Source organism: Trypanosoma cruzi, genomic scaffold (genome assembly GCF_000209065.1).
Source record: "Trypanosoma cruzi strain CL Brener 1047053516715 genomic scaffold, whole genome shotgun sequence".
Taxonomy (NCBI): Eukaryota; Euglenozoa; class Kinetoplastea; order Trypanosomatida; family Trypanosomatidae; genus Trypanosoma; species Trypanosoma cruzi.
Genome location: NW_001849383.1, coordinates 1 through 14,614, shown reverse-complemented (window position 1 = coordinate 14,614; position 14,614 = coordinate 1). Strand labels below are relative to the sequence as shown.

Below are 14,614 nucleotides of genomic sequence, written 5' to 3'. Positions count from 1 at the left end.
CGCACAGAGCGCCGCGAGCAGCGAGGGGCCGTCACGGCTGCGGCGCGGGCGGGCGGGAAGCAGACGACGGACGGGGGACGGGCTTGCGGCGGCACCCTGCGTTGTGCGGGGCGCTGCTGGTTCCACCCGAGAGACGTGCGGACGCACGCTCCGCTTCTGGTGACGTCTTGGGTTGGCGCGTGCTCTCGCGGAGGGCATTTTTTGCGGTGGATGCCGCCAGGAGCCGTACGCACTGGCAATGCCGGCCGCCTCAGCGTGCTACCACGGCCAATTGGACCCGGTATTTTCGGGGAAGCTAAGAGCCAGCAATGTTTCCCTCATGGAGCTGTTTTTGGCACAGGGCTGGCGGCATCCACCAGCGTCCAAGCCAGCCGCGTGTTGCCGGGTCAAATTACAGCCCCATGCTGTCCGGGAGCACGCGTTGCCGTGCCAAGTGCGGTCCATAGAATTTATCTGCTAAATGGCTGGGAAAACAAAACAAAAAAGAGAAGAATTCTCTCATGTCCTTACACACCCTTTGCCCCTTTCATTTTGCCTGGCCTCTCACAAGGAAAGCGAGCATGGCGAATCCGAAACTGAGGCGTAAGCTGAAGCGAGTTGCCTTGCTGTTGATTCTCTTCATTGCGGCCACGACTGTTCTGTTCTTCAGGCTTGCCACCACTGACGATGATGACGCGCCGGAGCCAAACAACCTCCGCCACTCGCGAGCCGCCGCCGCGGACGATGCAGCACTGGCTTACATCCCACGCAGTGCTGTGGAAAAGTGGGGCCGGCGGGAGTATCTGGTTGTGCTGGGCATTCCCTCCACGGACGACGAAGCGAGGCGAACACGACGCAATCTGCAGCGGACGACGTGCTGGCGGTTCCCCGGAGTGGCGACGAGGGCGAACGGCTTCACCGGTGCGATGCTCGTGCTGTACGTCCTTGGGCGACACCCGTCGCACGGCTACGAATACTCTGCCGCGCTGCTGGAGGAGGCGGCGCAGTGGCACGATGTGGTTGCGCTGCCAATGAAAGAGGGCCGCGTGACGACGAAGAAAAAGATTGGTGGCAGTGGCTCCTGGGGCGATGAGGCGGAGATAGGTGTGACGCGCAAGACGTACATGTGGTTTGACCTTGCGCTCCGCCTGTTCCCGACAGCGGGGTACATCGCCAAGGGCGATGACGACATTTTTCTCCGTGTGCCGCTGTTCGTTGCTCACCTGCGCCTCCTGCCGCGCCGAGGGATCTACATGGGAGGCCACATGGGTCTTGCGATTTTCGTGAAAAGGGGTTTACCAGGTAGCACATTTATGGTTGGCTGGTGCTACACCTTGTCGAGGGATGTGGCGGAGGCGTTGGTTTCGTACAAGCCGCTGCGGCGCCTGGCGTACATACCGTACAGCAAGGAACGTGAGGAAGAGTTTGCACTGCTCCGGTTTCATTGCGAGGATATCATGGTCGGGTGGGTTCTCGATAGGGTAATAAAGTACCAGCCAATGATATACGTCAAGGTACTGCCCTGCCATTTCCATGACGCCCGTAATGGCACGGGGCACTCACAGGTGGTGCCGACCTCGATGTGTATCCATCACGTGCGGGAGGACGACTACGCAGCGCTGATGGCGCGCTTTGGCAACGACACATCGCCTGCCGCCCGTGTGTCATGGGTCTCAGAGGACGTAATATATCCCGTGTGCGATTGATATATGAAGGAGATGCTTTTTTATTTACTCTGAATGTATTGTCTAATTATTTGGTGTGTCCCAGGTGATTCTCTATGTACTTTGCGGCCGAATGACGTGAACTGTGTCATTGACCGCCCCGTGCCGCTCCCTGCCCTCGACCCGCGTGCGGAGCGCTGTGGTGGAGGCAGTGGGTGCCCGTTGTGTTGGGCTGCTGACGAGCCTCCGCTGGGAGCACGTGGCGTGGACGTGAGTGCGCGGGCCGGGCCACCAATGAACAATGTATATGGTTTTGTTTTTTTCTCATATTATTATACCGTTTATTTGCGGTTGGGAGGAATTGGGGCTGTTTTCTCGTGCGTTCGTGTGGTGTCTTTGTGAACGGGGCGCCTCACGGTGCGACTGCTGCCAGTGCTGGTGGTGAGGCTCCCGGCGTGTGTGGGAGGAGAGAGCGTGCCGTGACGCCCCCTCCGCCGCTGGTGTGCCCCGTGTGCGGGGCAAAGCCCACGGCCCACGGCCCCTTGCTTGTTGACGACGCAGCTGCCCCTTTTTTCCTTCCCGCGTGTTCTCTTGTAGCAGTGTGCAGAGTTTAGGGGCGGGGCCGCTGCATGCGCCGTGTGACGGTTGCGCGCCGGTGGAACGTGCCACGGTGGGGGTGACTGCGAGCTGGCGAGTGCGGCTTCCCACAGGAGGACGCCGCGGGGCTCTCTCCTTCACGCACTCCCCGCGCCCATGCGAGTGTGTTGTGCCGAGTCCGCCGACTGGAGAGAGGAGGGGCTGCTGTGGCGGGCTCCTGGACGCACAGAGCGCCGCGAGCAGCGAGGGGCCGTCACGGCTGCGGCGCGGGCGGGCGGGAAGCAGACGACGGACGGGGGACGGGCTTGCGGCGGCACCCTGCGTTGTGCGGGGCGCTGCTGGTTCCACCCGAGAGACGTGCGGACGCACGCTCCGCTTCTGGTGACGTCTTGGGTTGGCGCGTGCTCTCGCGGAGGGCATTTTTTGCGGTGGATGCCGCCAGGAGCCGTACGCACTGGCAATGCCGGCCGCCTCAGCGTGCTACCACGGCCAATTGGACCCGGTATTTTCGGGGAAGCTAAGAGCCAGCAATGTTTCCCTCATGGAGCTGTTTTTGGCACAGGGCTGGCGGCATCCACCAGCGTCCAAGCCAGCCGCGTGTTGCCGGGTCAAATTACAGCCCCATGCTGTCCGGGAGCACGCGTTGCCGTGCCAAGTGCGGTCCATAGAATTTATCTGCTAAATGGCTGGGAAAAAAACATGTCGCGCACTGTTGCCTTGGGCATGAGGTCTGTTGTTGGGGTTTGGTGAGATGTTTCATTTTTTATTTTTGTTTGGTGAGTATACTGGTGAAGGAGAATACTGTTGTCAGAGAGGTTTAATTAGTGCAGAATTTGTGGAAAGGCGGGGTATACTTCTCACCACGTCAGCGTAGTCGGAAGAAAAAGGCGAAGCAAAAGTTTGTATGCAACTTTGTCAACCGACGTGCAACGCCTTTAGGATTTTGGTTCTACCCTAGCTCAGCCGGCCGCCTCAACGTGGTGCCAGGGTCTAGTACTCTCTTACTAGAGAGGAAGCTAAGCGCCTGCTGTTCATGCTTCAAACCCGATGAGTAGTTGTTACTTAGTTTTACGGGCCGGAAGGGCAGATGTTGGAGCCATTCTATAGTGGCTGCCCGTGGAGTAAGGTTATCCTTGCTGCTGAATTCCTTCGTACGCTTACCAGAGCTGCACAATTGAGGTGTAGTTAATACGACTGGTAAGAGCAGAAAAAAAAAGATACTTCCAGAATTTATTGCGTGTGGTGGCGTTATTTCCGGTGCCAGGCTTTATGGCGTTGGCAAAGAATTTATTTCACTGTTCGAAAAGAGGTCTGATGTAGTGTCATGCATTCTTGCCTCTGTGCGCCTGAGTGAGCAGAGGAATTGGATAATTGATATGGTGAGGAGCTGGAAGGAAGTGAACACCGCCCTACGGAAGCGCAAGCCCAATGGCAAGGTTGATCTGAGTACAAAGGGTATGCTTAATGGTCCTGCTCCCACTGAAGGGCTTGTTGGCTGTTTGGTAACGTAACCGGTACCGAGCGGAGGGACGAGTACCTCTGCGTGAACGCAACCGTTCATGGGGCATTGACAGGCGCGGAGCGGGGTGTGACGTTCGAATTTGCTGGGGCAGGAGATGAGTGGCTTGTTGGCAAAATGTCGCATAGTCAGTTGTGTAAATTTGCGAACAACATTTCCACTCTTTTGGCGACAGCGATCAACCATGGTGTGTCAAAGGAGGGTAGCAGAGCTGTGCTCTTGCACCTGTTGTACACGAAGGACAGGAACTGCGAAGTAAAATTGACAGGTAGGAATCCGGCGTTGTCAGACGATGATGACGGTAATTTGGGAACATGAAACACAACGTAACAGGTGGCCGTAAGAATGGGTATAAGCGGCGAATGGTATGTGTACGTGTTGGTGGGAGGACTATTTACTAAGAGGTCTATTCTGGCTTTTTTCTCAATTCGAGTAGGAACTCACACGCCTCCACATTGGTGGGGAACAGCGGGATGACGGGAGAGAGCAGTCCTTTGACGGTGCACGTTTTTTTTTGTACATCCGCGAACTGGCGGAGAAAGACATCGAGAGACTCATAGCCAGCAACGTCACGCTTCCAATACCACCCGCTGCTGGCTAATCAACCACAGAGTTGGAGGGTCAGACGGTATCCGGCGGTGCTGTGAAGGTCACTTCCGAGCGGAACGTTTGAGGCAAATTTTCGTTAACGATATGTGTGTGGGTGCATAAATGTGTATCCATCCGCGGTTACAAGGTCTGTTTCTCAGGCAGGAAGGCACAAGGGACACTGTTTCTGGGAATGCCTCCACCCAGGATGCGGTAAATCCACCATCACTTTATGCACCCAAATTCCCCAATACCTGCAGAGGAACAACTGCGAACCGACGAAGACGAATCAGCAGACAAAAAGGAAAAATACACAAACACTGCTTGCAACGGCAACGAAAAACGATGAACTCATTGACGCTGGACTACCCTGTGGGGATCATATCTCTTCCACGACGAAAGATGAAAAGAAGGAAAAGGGAAGGTGGTAGCGAAAGAAGAGCCGACTGGTGATGGTGAATCGAGGTCGCCGCAGCAAGAGTCCACTGTGCGCCAACTGCGGCAAGGCAATCCGCTTACGGCTGAGAGTGAAGATGTGCCGTCCCATGTACCTGAGACCAGCAGTGAAAAACACACGACTGACCTCAAAGAAGAGGACGCTGCTCGCGAGGCAACAGTGGGTTCAGATACCAGTCCTGCTCCACACAATGGCGCCGAACGGAATTCCACGAAGGACATCCCCAAGACTTCTTAGTCTGGTGCAGCTGAAATTCTTCTTGGAAACGATAAGGAGGGGCGCCACAGGGAGTTGACACTGCACCGGCTAATAAAAGCACCACATTTGAAGCGGATGCGATTCGCTGAGCGCACAATGCAGCGCCGTCCTCTGGCAACTGCACCGTTAATTTCTGGAACATTACTGACTTGAGACTCCATGGAGGAAACGGTGACACCGCCGTGCATTGATGCGTCTCGCGTGTTACTGCTTTTCCTGCTGGGGTTGTGGGGCATGACAGCCGTCATTTGAATAAAAAGGGAGGGATGAATTTGCGAGGCCTCATGAAAAATGACAAAATTTTTTTTCCTGGAGCTATTCTTTGCACTTTGAGGAATCTTTTTTATTTTGTTGGGAGGGAAAGGTCTTTTTTTTTTTATCTCATTTTTAATTTTTTTTTCACTGGTGTTTTTATGGGATAATCGGCATTCCATTTTTTTTTTTTTGTTTACCCCAATACTCGTTTCCCATACAAATTGCCATGAGTGACGGGTTTCCCTGTTTGTTTCCCTTTCTGTTCTGCCTCCGCGCGATGGAGAGTTCACTGCCGTGCGTCCCACGGATGGCAAAGCTGACGCGTCGAAGACAAGGCCGAATGCCGCATTAAATTTGCTGGGCGCGTGGGGTCGTGCAGCAGGGCGACCTCTTTTTTTCATTGCGCACGTAATACTCATGCGCACATACACACACAGTCTTATTATTCTTTTTGACACGCGAAATAAAATTTTCTGCTGGGGTAATTTTGTTTTATTCTTTTTTGTTTCTTTGGGGTACTGCTTGAATCTTTTTCCATTGGAGCTTATTCTACTGCAAAGCGCTGCGGCTCACTTTTTTTTTCTGCCGCTTTCGCTTCCACTTTGTGTCACCGTGTTCCGTTGATTGTTCCTCCGCCGGCTTTGCTGCTGACATGCGCCATTCCTTTTTATTTCCTGCTAGAGCACCGATGTTCCGCGAGGGTGGCCACTTGTGTTCCTCTCTGCAATGACGCGAGAGTGGCTGGGTGCACTCGGAGGGGAGCGGATGGTTTGCGCATGGCTCTTTTTTGCTGTGCGACGTGGGTGGCGTTGCTTGTGAGTACAGTTGAGAGCTTTTTTGCGACTGCTGCTAGGCCACGCAGTCAATACAAGAGGCTCTGCGGCGTGCGTGCGTGCCGATGTGTGAGTGTCCGCTTGATGCCCAGCACTGTGCCGCTCGCCGGAGAGTTGCTGCTGATGCGCTGTTGTTGTAGTGGGCGCTGTGCGTGTGCGGCACCGACGCTTCAGCTGTGGGTAGCGCAGGGAGTCCTTTCGCTGTACCCGTTTTTGTGGACTGCGACACGTCCGCGATGATGTGCGTGAGTGGGGACGACCGCGCATGATGCAGAGAGTTGTGTGCGGTCCACACGGCGCATTGTAGCTGCAACAGCGAGTGGCTGTTCGTGGCGTGGGTGGTCTTTCTCACGTTTTGCCAGGCACCGGTGCCTTGCGAGGAGGGATTGTGGGGGCCCGCTGTGTCACTCCTCTACGTTTTTTGGGAGTGATGTTGGTTGGCGTGCAGGAAATTGGCTTTAAGAAGACGTGAGGAAAAACAACAATTGGTGTGGATCCCTTTCTCCTGTGTCTGGCTGCTCGCCTTCCGCTGTCCCTTTCTGTGTATGCCGTGTGCGCGCAATATGCCTGGACGCTGTTCGTCGTGCAATGCCGACTTGCGTAAGCGAGAAAAGGCCACTCTTTGGTGGCAGAAGATACGCTCTCTACGTCTTTTTGTGCCGCCAGCACTTTCTTTTGCGCGCTCGTTGACTGCCGGTTGCAACGCCGCCACGTGGTACTGTCTCGGCTCTTGTGCGTCTTTCACGGCATCGGGACTTCTCTGTGGTAGAACCATTTGGCTGCAAGAGCGGTGCCAATGGCCATTTTACTTTTTTGCTGGGATCCTGCCACTCTGCATGGTGGTTGTGTGGGGCTGCGTTGGCGGTGGAAGGGCGATGGTGTCACTGGCGTGATGGTGTCTGCGCTTCTTTTTGTCGGTGGTTGTGATGTGGCGGTGACTGTCTGTGGCCGGATGCCGCTGCGTGCCACTGTGTTGCTGTTGCTTTTGCCTCCATTTCCTCTGACCGAGCAGTTGGAGATAAATTGGCTTGACCAGCACAACTATCGTTTCAAGGTGTTGGGTATTACTTGCGGTATTAGGAATGGTATTAGAGGGATAACGATCTGGCAGAATTGTGTCGCTGGATTTGCTATCTGTAGAAAGGGATTTGTTGGACAGGAGGTACGTTCGACGGGGCGAGTGCGACACACCACGACAGCTTTGTTTGTACTTGTTTGGGTTGGTGGATGCAGTCTGCGGTGGATGCGTGTCCGCGCGGCCGGCACCGCGTGCGGCGCAGGGCTATTGTAACTGTGCGTGTGGAGCTTCTTTTTGTGTTGGCGCTGGTTGCGGTGGCGGCGTGGATGCCCGCGGTGCATGCGGTGGTGTTGCGACTGCGGGACGGCACGGTGGACAGAGCCATCACGGTTGGCCGCGCCGTGGACACGGTGCTTGTGGACGGCGTGTACATCACGAACGGCGTGGCTGTTGTGTTTGACGTTGCGGCGATGCTTCCCGGCGCGCTGCGCATCGAACTGAGGAACTGCGTGTGCGACGGCGGTGCGCAGATCCACGTGCGGGGCTACGGCGGCGATACGGCGAGTGACCGGAGCCTGGAGGTGAGCGTGAGCGGGCTGTCCGGGAGCTACTGCTCGCTTGTGTTTGTGCACAACCTGCCGGCACGCACGAACGTGACGGTTCGTGACTCGACGATTGTGACGGCGGGGCCGATGCGCTACTCGCAGCTGAGCGGGCTGACGGACGCGGTGGCGTCGCCGCTTGTGCTGTACGCGACGTCGCTGTTGCAGACGCAGCTGCGCGTGAGCAACACTGTGCTGAGGTCGTTGCAGGCGGGCGGGTCGGCGGTGTACGTTGACGGCGGCGTGGACCTGCTGTCGAGTGGTGTGGTGCTTGGCGGCGTGTTGCTGGAGGCGTCGGGCGGTCCGACCGCGTCCGCGATGCATGTGGCGTCCTCGTCGATTCTCAGTCTGCGGAGCCACTCGGTGTTCTCCGTGACAAACGTGTCAGTTGTGAGCGGCGGCGGCGGCATTGTGCTTGGAGAGCGCCTCGCGGTGTCCGATTCGGTGCTGCGCTTCGTGGGCGTCGAGGGGTCTGTTGCGTCGTCGCTGGTGCGCTGCGACGGTGGAACGATCTATGCCGGCGAGAAATTGGGTGCAAGAACCATCCGGGCAGGGGCAGCAAAGTATGTCGGGAGAGCATACCGGCCCTCCTAGACTTTACTGACGGCTTTTGCAAGGCCTCACACCGTCACATTATGGATGGTTTACGATCCTTGGGTGTCTCGACGTAACAGCAGAGGTTTATGCTCGCTTGGCTGACGGATAGACGTGGGCGCACCTTCCGTACGGGATGTTACTCTGTCTGGGCACTGCTACCGTGCGGTGCTCCTCAAGGGTCTGTTCTTGTACCGTGGCCATTCGAAGTATTTCTCGATGGCCCAATACTTAGCTTTCAACAGGCGCATTTACCGGCAGCCATTGCCCCCCCGATTGTGCACCTTCCGATCATTGATCACACTATCACTGCGGAAATTTTGGCCTATGCGTGTGATGTGGTCGTGAGGGCTACCGTGCCAGGCATAACTCATTTGGATGAGGCGATGCAACCGCTCTTTAATGCCATCTCGGAGTGGACAAGAGCCAAGGGTCTTCCACTCTTGGACAGGATATCCTTTATGGCGATAAACAATGCAGGGCACCACGAAGCTCCTGTACTGGGGTTCTTCAGAATTAATGGACGACAGTACCCCTGCGACAGGCAACCCCATAAGATCCTGGGGGTTACTGTGGACTCTCTCCTCACCAGTTTCGAGGAAGGTGTCCGCCGCCGTAGGACCAGAATTCAACAGATCATCTTTTGCCGCATTTCTCTGTGTGGAAGACGACACCCCACACGGGTGCGGTCCTACGCATGGACGGCAGGACAGATTCTCTTGTGTGGTTGTGAGGTCCGCACACTTTTCCAAACACACCTTCAGTGTTGTCACAGTTGTTGCAAGGCTGGACCTCAGTCATCAGGGCGGTTGCGGAAATACCCAGCAATGCGGGAACTGCCGACACCCATCTGGACAATTTCCTCTCCACACTGGAGGTCTGCGTGCAAGTAAGAATCCTGAGGGCCGCAGCAATTTGGACCTCTTTGCCGGGGGCATTGGTAGAGCTAGTGCTACGAGTCATCTATTCCTTGCAATATTGTGCCAGACCTTTGCCTGCTGGTATATCGGCTTTTCTCTTACCTGTACGGATTGACCGCGTCACTTTTTACCTCTTGGCCGCACGAACGACATCGACTGCTACGGCGGAGCCGTTGGGACTCATTACGGCACGACGTGTCCACTGTCACATGCTGTTGTCTGAATACAACACCGTCATTGAAGGATGGCCGGCTTGCAGTCTCTCGGAGGAGAGGAAGGGAGGTGTGGTTATCCTCTTCCGCAACGGTGCACAGTTAATAAATGCTCCTTAACCTGTGCTTGTTTGTCACGCGCCCACGCCAAAGGATGTGTGCACCTACTCTGCGGAAATTGACGCGGGTCTCGTCTTGCTGGAGGCTGTTCTTCAGTGGCTCCACGAGCACGGAGATTGCAATACACTGCGATCCTACTGTGCACGGACGGCTTATCTTGGCCGCAAAAGGTAGCCATTTGCCCATTCCCATGCGATGCCATCCCAGGCAAGCCTTGTTCCATCCGCACAGACATAACTTTTTAAAAAAAAAAAAAGAGGGTGATAGTATTGCATATTTTTGCCCATTGCGAGGATCACTGGGGGGACATGGTGGATCACGAGGTCCAGGAGGCAGCGAAGAAGCCGCAACGCACAAATTCCTCTCATGGCGCGTGGACTACTTGCACAGCCACTGGCGGGCAATAATAGAACGGTGTTTTGTCTTGTTCGCATCGTCCCACAAGTCACATCAGCTCTCAATTATTTCAGACGCTATTACGGAGCTTGCCGTAATTCCAACTTCATCACCGTACTTCATCTGTCGCGACGTTATTTGGACTAGGAGTGGGAGATGTTGGCATTTGGGTTGCAGGGCGATGCTCTACCTGAGGAACGGTGAGAAATGGACGTGTTTACACTGCGGCAACAGCGGAACGGCCCATTACTGTGGCACGGCGGCTCACGTATTGCTTTTTTTCCGCAACCCCCTAACATCAATAATCAAGGCGGCAGCATTATGGGGCAATTCGAGTACGGAGCTCGCAATGGTCATCCAACGTTGCCACTCTTTTTCGAGGTTTCACGCGGAAGAAGAGGGCAATAACTTAATAATGGCAGCATATTTTATACTTTTTTTTTTCGCACTTCCGCTCTGGTGTGAATTTTGGTCACAGTGTTATCTGCCAGTGGAGGGATGCAGTATTTTTACAAGTGCACGAGACAAGAAGAACATGGTGTTGTGTGCTGGAGCGTCTTCTGTGTCACTGCCGCCCTGTAGGCTGCCACAACCAATGGCTGTGTGTATTTTGCTGCGTGGAAGTTGTGGGTGCGCGGTGCTGGTTGAAGGGAGGGCGCGCTCTTCACTCTTTTTACTCCTAATGTTGTTATAATTTTTTCTCTCCAACAGCGTGCTGAGTGGATGGCACCCAATTGCCGTCGTTGCGGTGGTTCTCTTGCATGTGTTGGGCCGTCACACCGTGTGGATGGCTCTCTTGTTGTGGCTGCGAGTCATTTTTGTGCATATTTTCTCTCTCACTCACTCTCCTCCTTGTTGGTGGTTAATGTTCAGCTTTAACTCCGACTCAAAAAGCGAGGGGAATCAGTGCCTAGAATTCAAGCGTCTGCTGTGCCGCAGGAAGATGGTCGGAGAAGAGCGAGGCCGGAGTTTGAAGGTGGCGCAGATCAACCTGCTGCAACTCGCAGAAGAGTGGAGGAGGCGCGACTGCTAATGTGAGCTCTTGACAGTTGGGTCGAAAGGCATCCATGCAGGGGATTCTACGAGTCTGTGTACAATGCGAGGTGGAGCCATGTCGTGGAGGTTCCTGGCGGTGAGGGGATGGGAATGGAGGTTTATGAGGGGAAACCGAAACAGTCATGGACGTACAAGGCAGTTGGCGAATTATTCGAAAAGGATGACGTTTTGGAGCAATCCGGTGCACCGCGTCCCAGGATGGTGATGCTCACCTCGGACAAGGGATGGCCGTACTCGGGGATAGTGGGTAAATACATTCATGACTGCCATGTGAACTGTGAGGTAGAGCGAGCGTGGCAGATCTTCAAGGGCGACATAACCGAGTGGCTCAGCAGTGACCGTGGGACCGAATTTACGCCCAAGCGGCGTGTGTTGATTGGGACGCCCGGGATCGGGAATTCGATGGCTGCCGGCTCGTACCTCCTCTACCAGCTGCTGCACCACGATGCGGAGCAACTCCAAGTGGTTGCTCACTGTTTGGGAGGTACGGCGTACGTGTTTGACAGGACCATCAGTACGGTGTCAGTATACATGAGTGAGCCCAGGATGATCAAATTTGTGAAGGAACTGTCTTTGAGCAGGGTGAAGGCGTATATTATCTACGACGTGGGATGCACGTGGAAAATTCTGTCTCCTTGTTTGCCTCCCGGAGAATGGGGCATGCTTGTGGTGGCAGCGCCAGAGACAACAAGTTACATACACTGGGTGGGTATGAAGAGAGCCGCGCGAACCATAGTGAATTGCCCTGATGAGAGCGACGTGAAGGCAATGTGCGTTTGGAGAAGCGTTATCAGCCTCCGCAGCAGCAAGCGGAATACTGGCGAGAGGCGAAGTGTCCCATGCACAAACTGGGACCGATTCTTCGCTACATCTTTGACGAGAGAGATTATAACTATTGGATTGGAAATTGCCACAACCTTGTGGACAGGACACCCTCTTGGGGAATCCAGCGTTACTTTGTTTTTGGAACTTCCAAACTGTGGGAGGGTAACAATGCGCTCGAATATATTGCAAGGATTGTCCGAGTACGAGGAGAGCGCAATGGCGAGTCGCCTTTCAATGCACCGATAACTGCCCACCTCGCGAGTAAAACATTGTGCATGTTGGCAAAGTTAATGCCGCAGGCTGATTTTAACTTATTTGTATCGAGGGTCAGGGATTATCTCATATCCGAAAATTTTGGGAAATGTGCCATGTTTGCATTTTTGAATGGGGCTTTTGTGGGTGCAATAAGACGTAAACTGAAGGAGCTGAGGCCACCAGCACGACGTCCGTCACACCGCTGTGCGCCGGAAGTGTACTCGCAGGAGGGCCCCGCCAGCCACTATTTTTTTCCGTCGGTGGAACACATTGACAAGAAGACTTGTATAAAGTATTGGCTGCTGTACATACCGGAGGTTGAAGACTTTCCGCTGGTGGACGGCTTTTTCTTTGTTGATTCGCCGCGGAAGACGCTGGTTGGGCTGCGGATGGCTACGGCGGGTGAGCATAACACCACCGCCGGCACTGTGAGGCAGTTCACTGGGTGCCTGGCGGCATATTTTGATGGTTGGGAGGAGTTATCCCGAGAAATGTCGTGGGAGATTATTTGTGTGCAACACGCAGACAGGGTGTTGATGGGTGGCTGGCAGAGATGCGACGCGGTTGAGCACCCGAGTGAGGGTGAGTGTGGGGAGGAGGCGGTGGCTGTTTTTGCGGAATTTGGGCTGAGGAAGGGATGTCGGTGTCAGGTGGGGGGGTGGCGGATGCAGAAGTACGTGTTTTCTACAGTGAGTGAAACAGGCGCATGTTTCTCCCCGAGAATCCCTGTGGTGCTTTGCCTCAACGAGCACTGCGGTGTGTCTGGGAGGTGGAAGGGATCGCATTTGGGATTGTGCTGGTGGTGGTGGCATCGCCACGTGTTTGTTGCGTGGCCACATGGCTGAGGCGTTGTCTTTGTGTTGCCACCGTCATCGTTGCTGCTTTTTCTCGTGGAGCGGATTGTAATGGATGCTGCGTTGTATTGATTTTGTTTGTGAATTTGTTTTGCACCGCCTTTTGCTCCCGCAGCGCTGCGCTGATGTGGGTGGTCGGCGCTGGGAAGTCTAAACGAACCCGTGAAACGGGGTGCTGTTGAGTTGCGCCTCACATGTCATTACTGATGGTGCTTGGGGATGGCATGGGGGGATGCGGGGAGTGAATTGTTTGTGAATCTGTTTCGGTTTGTTTTCTGTTTGGGGCGAGAGAACTGTGGGCACTCCGCTGGGGTGCGCCTTCCTTCTTGGTTTTTTGCCCAACGATCACTACGGTCCTTTTTTTTTGTGGGGAGATGAGGAGGAGAGTGTGTGACTTTGTGGCCCACGCGTTGCTGGGGACCGTTGTTGTTGTGTGTCCGTGCATGCCTGCGGGTTGTTGGGGCTGGCACTGGTCACCGCCCGCCGCCGTCGCCGGAACACGAAAGGTTCAGGCAAGTGAAGGAAAGGACGACAGGAGTCTCCACGTGGCCCTCACCACAATTGAGGCACAACCCGCATAGCGACTTTGCTTCCGAGGGCGGCTGTCTCCGCCGCGCAGGAGGAGAATGCCATCGAGAAACAGTGCACCGTGTGCTCAAAATGGCGCGCACACATCCATTCATCAACACCACACTGTCGCCGATTTCATGATGGCCGAGGGGTCAGGCCACCGAGAAAGCGCACGTCGCCTGCCGACGACACCCCGATAAGATCACCACCGGCTGAATTTCGCCATCCAGCATGCGGCTTTCGGTGCCACAGCAGTGAGGGATTGACCCACCGCCGCACGGCATGCCACAACCACCGACTGGACATTGTGAAAACCAGCCAACGTGAGCTGCGCGAAGAGACAATTCTGCATCTACTCCGCTGCCCGGCTCTGCAGGTGCCCGGACAAAAAACGTGGAATGGACTCTGAAGAAGCGAGGAAGCTGTGCTTCACCAAAACGCTGAGCGCGGGTTATTGAGGTAGAAAAGCTCTGTCCTCAACAGCGCCCTACGCGGAGAGAAGGCAAAATTCCCCTCGCCGATGCATAACGGGTCTGCCTTTCACGGTCTCCGCCGCACCTCCCTCTCCGGGGGCAGGGGCTCTCTTTTACATTCCCACTGAGTAGGGCGGAAGCGCTCGACGATGGTGGCTGGCGTGCGGATTATCGAATTTATTTGGGAATAGACGAGGGAAAAGGGTGTTGCTGTCGCTCCCCATCACGCTTCATCTCCATCTGCGTGTGGAGCCAATGACGCGTGCGGCTGCGGGGGAGATAACGGCAGCCCGAGCTGTGTTTGTGCATGACGATGGCACGCCTGTCGTTGGTTGCGCGTCCTCTTTTTGGACACACACATTCCTTTCACTCCATGTGTGTGGTGGGAGGAAACAATTGCTGTTGCTGCAGCGACACTCCGTGCTTTTCAGTGACGTGTCTGATGTATTGCCGTTTTTGTTGTCTTTCTGCCGCTGCTGCCTTCTCCACTTCTTGAACAGACACGCTAGGAAAGAAAGAAAACAGGCGCTAATCGCTACTGTGAAATTTGAAGGCTCTGAAAGGACCAA

At 55.1% G+C, this 14,614-nt stretch overlaps 1 protein-coding gene and 3 pseudogenes across 1 annotated transcript, besides 5 other annotated features; all 4 read left to right on the top strand.

The window, feature by feature from the left end:
• Positions 1 to 3,275: a sequence feature (heterozygous, non-Esmeraldo-like haplotype).
• Positions 501 to 1,685, top strand: Tc00.1047053508193.60 (UDP-Gal or UDP-GlcNAc-dependent glycosyltransferase, putative; the record flags this gene model as incomplete). The annotated part of the gene is made up of 1 exon (XM_802900.1): positions 501 to 1,685. The coding sequence occupies one exon, from the start codon at positions 501 to 503 to the stop codon at positions 1,683 to 1,685; it is 1,185 nt and encodes a 394-aa protein (XP_807993.1).
• Positions 3,193 to 3,456: a mobile genetic element.
• Positions 3,276 to 6,327: a sequence feature (areas not merged during assembly with more than two copies in the genome that could not be assigned to a particular haplotype).
• On the top strand, positions 3,525 to 5,309 carry Tc00.1047053508193.45 (annotated as a pseudogene).
• Positions 6,328 to 7,351: a sequence feature (heterozygous, non-Esmeraldo-like haplotype).
• On the top strand, positions 7,312 to 8,331 carry Tc00.1047053508193.30 (annotated as a pseudogene).
• Positions 7,352 to 14,614: a sequence feature (areas not merged during assembly with more than two copies in the genome that could not be assigned to a particular haplotype).
• Positions 11,081 to 12,874, top strand: Tc00.1047053508193.20 (annotated as a pseudogene).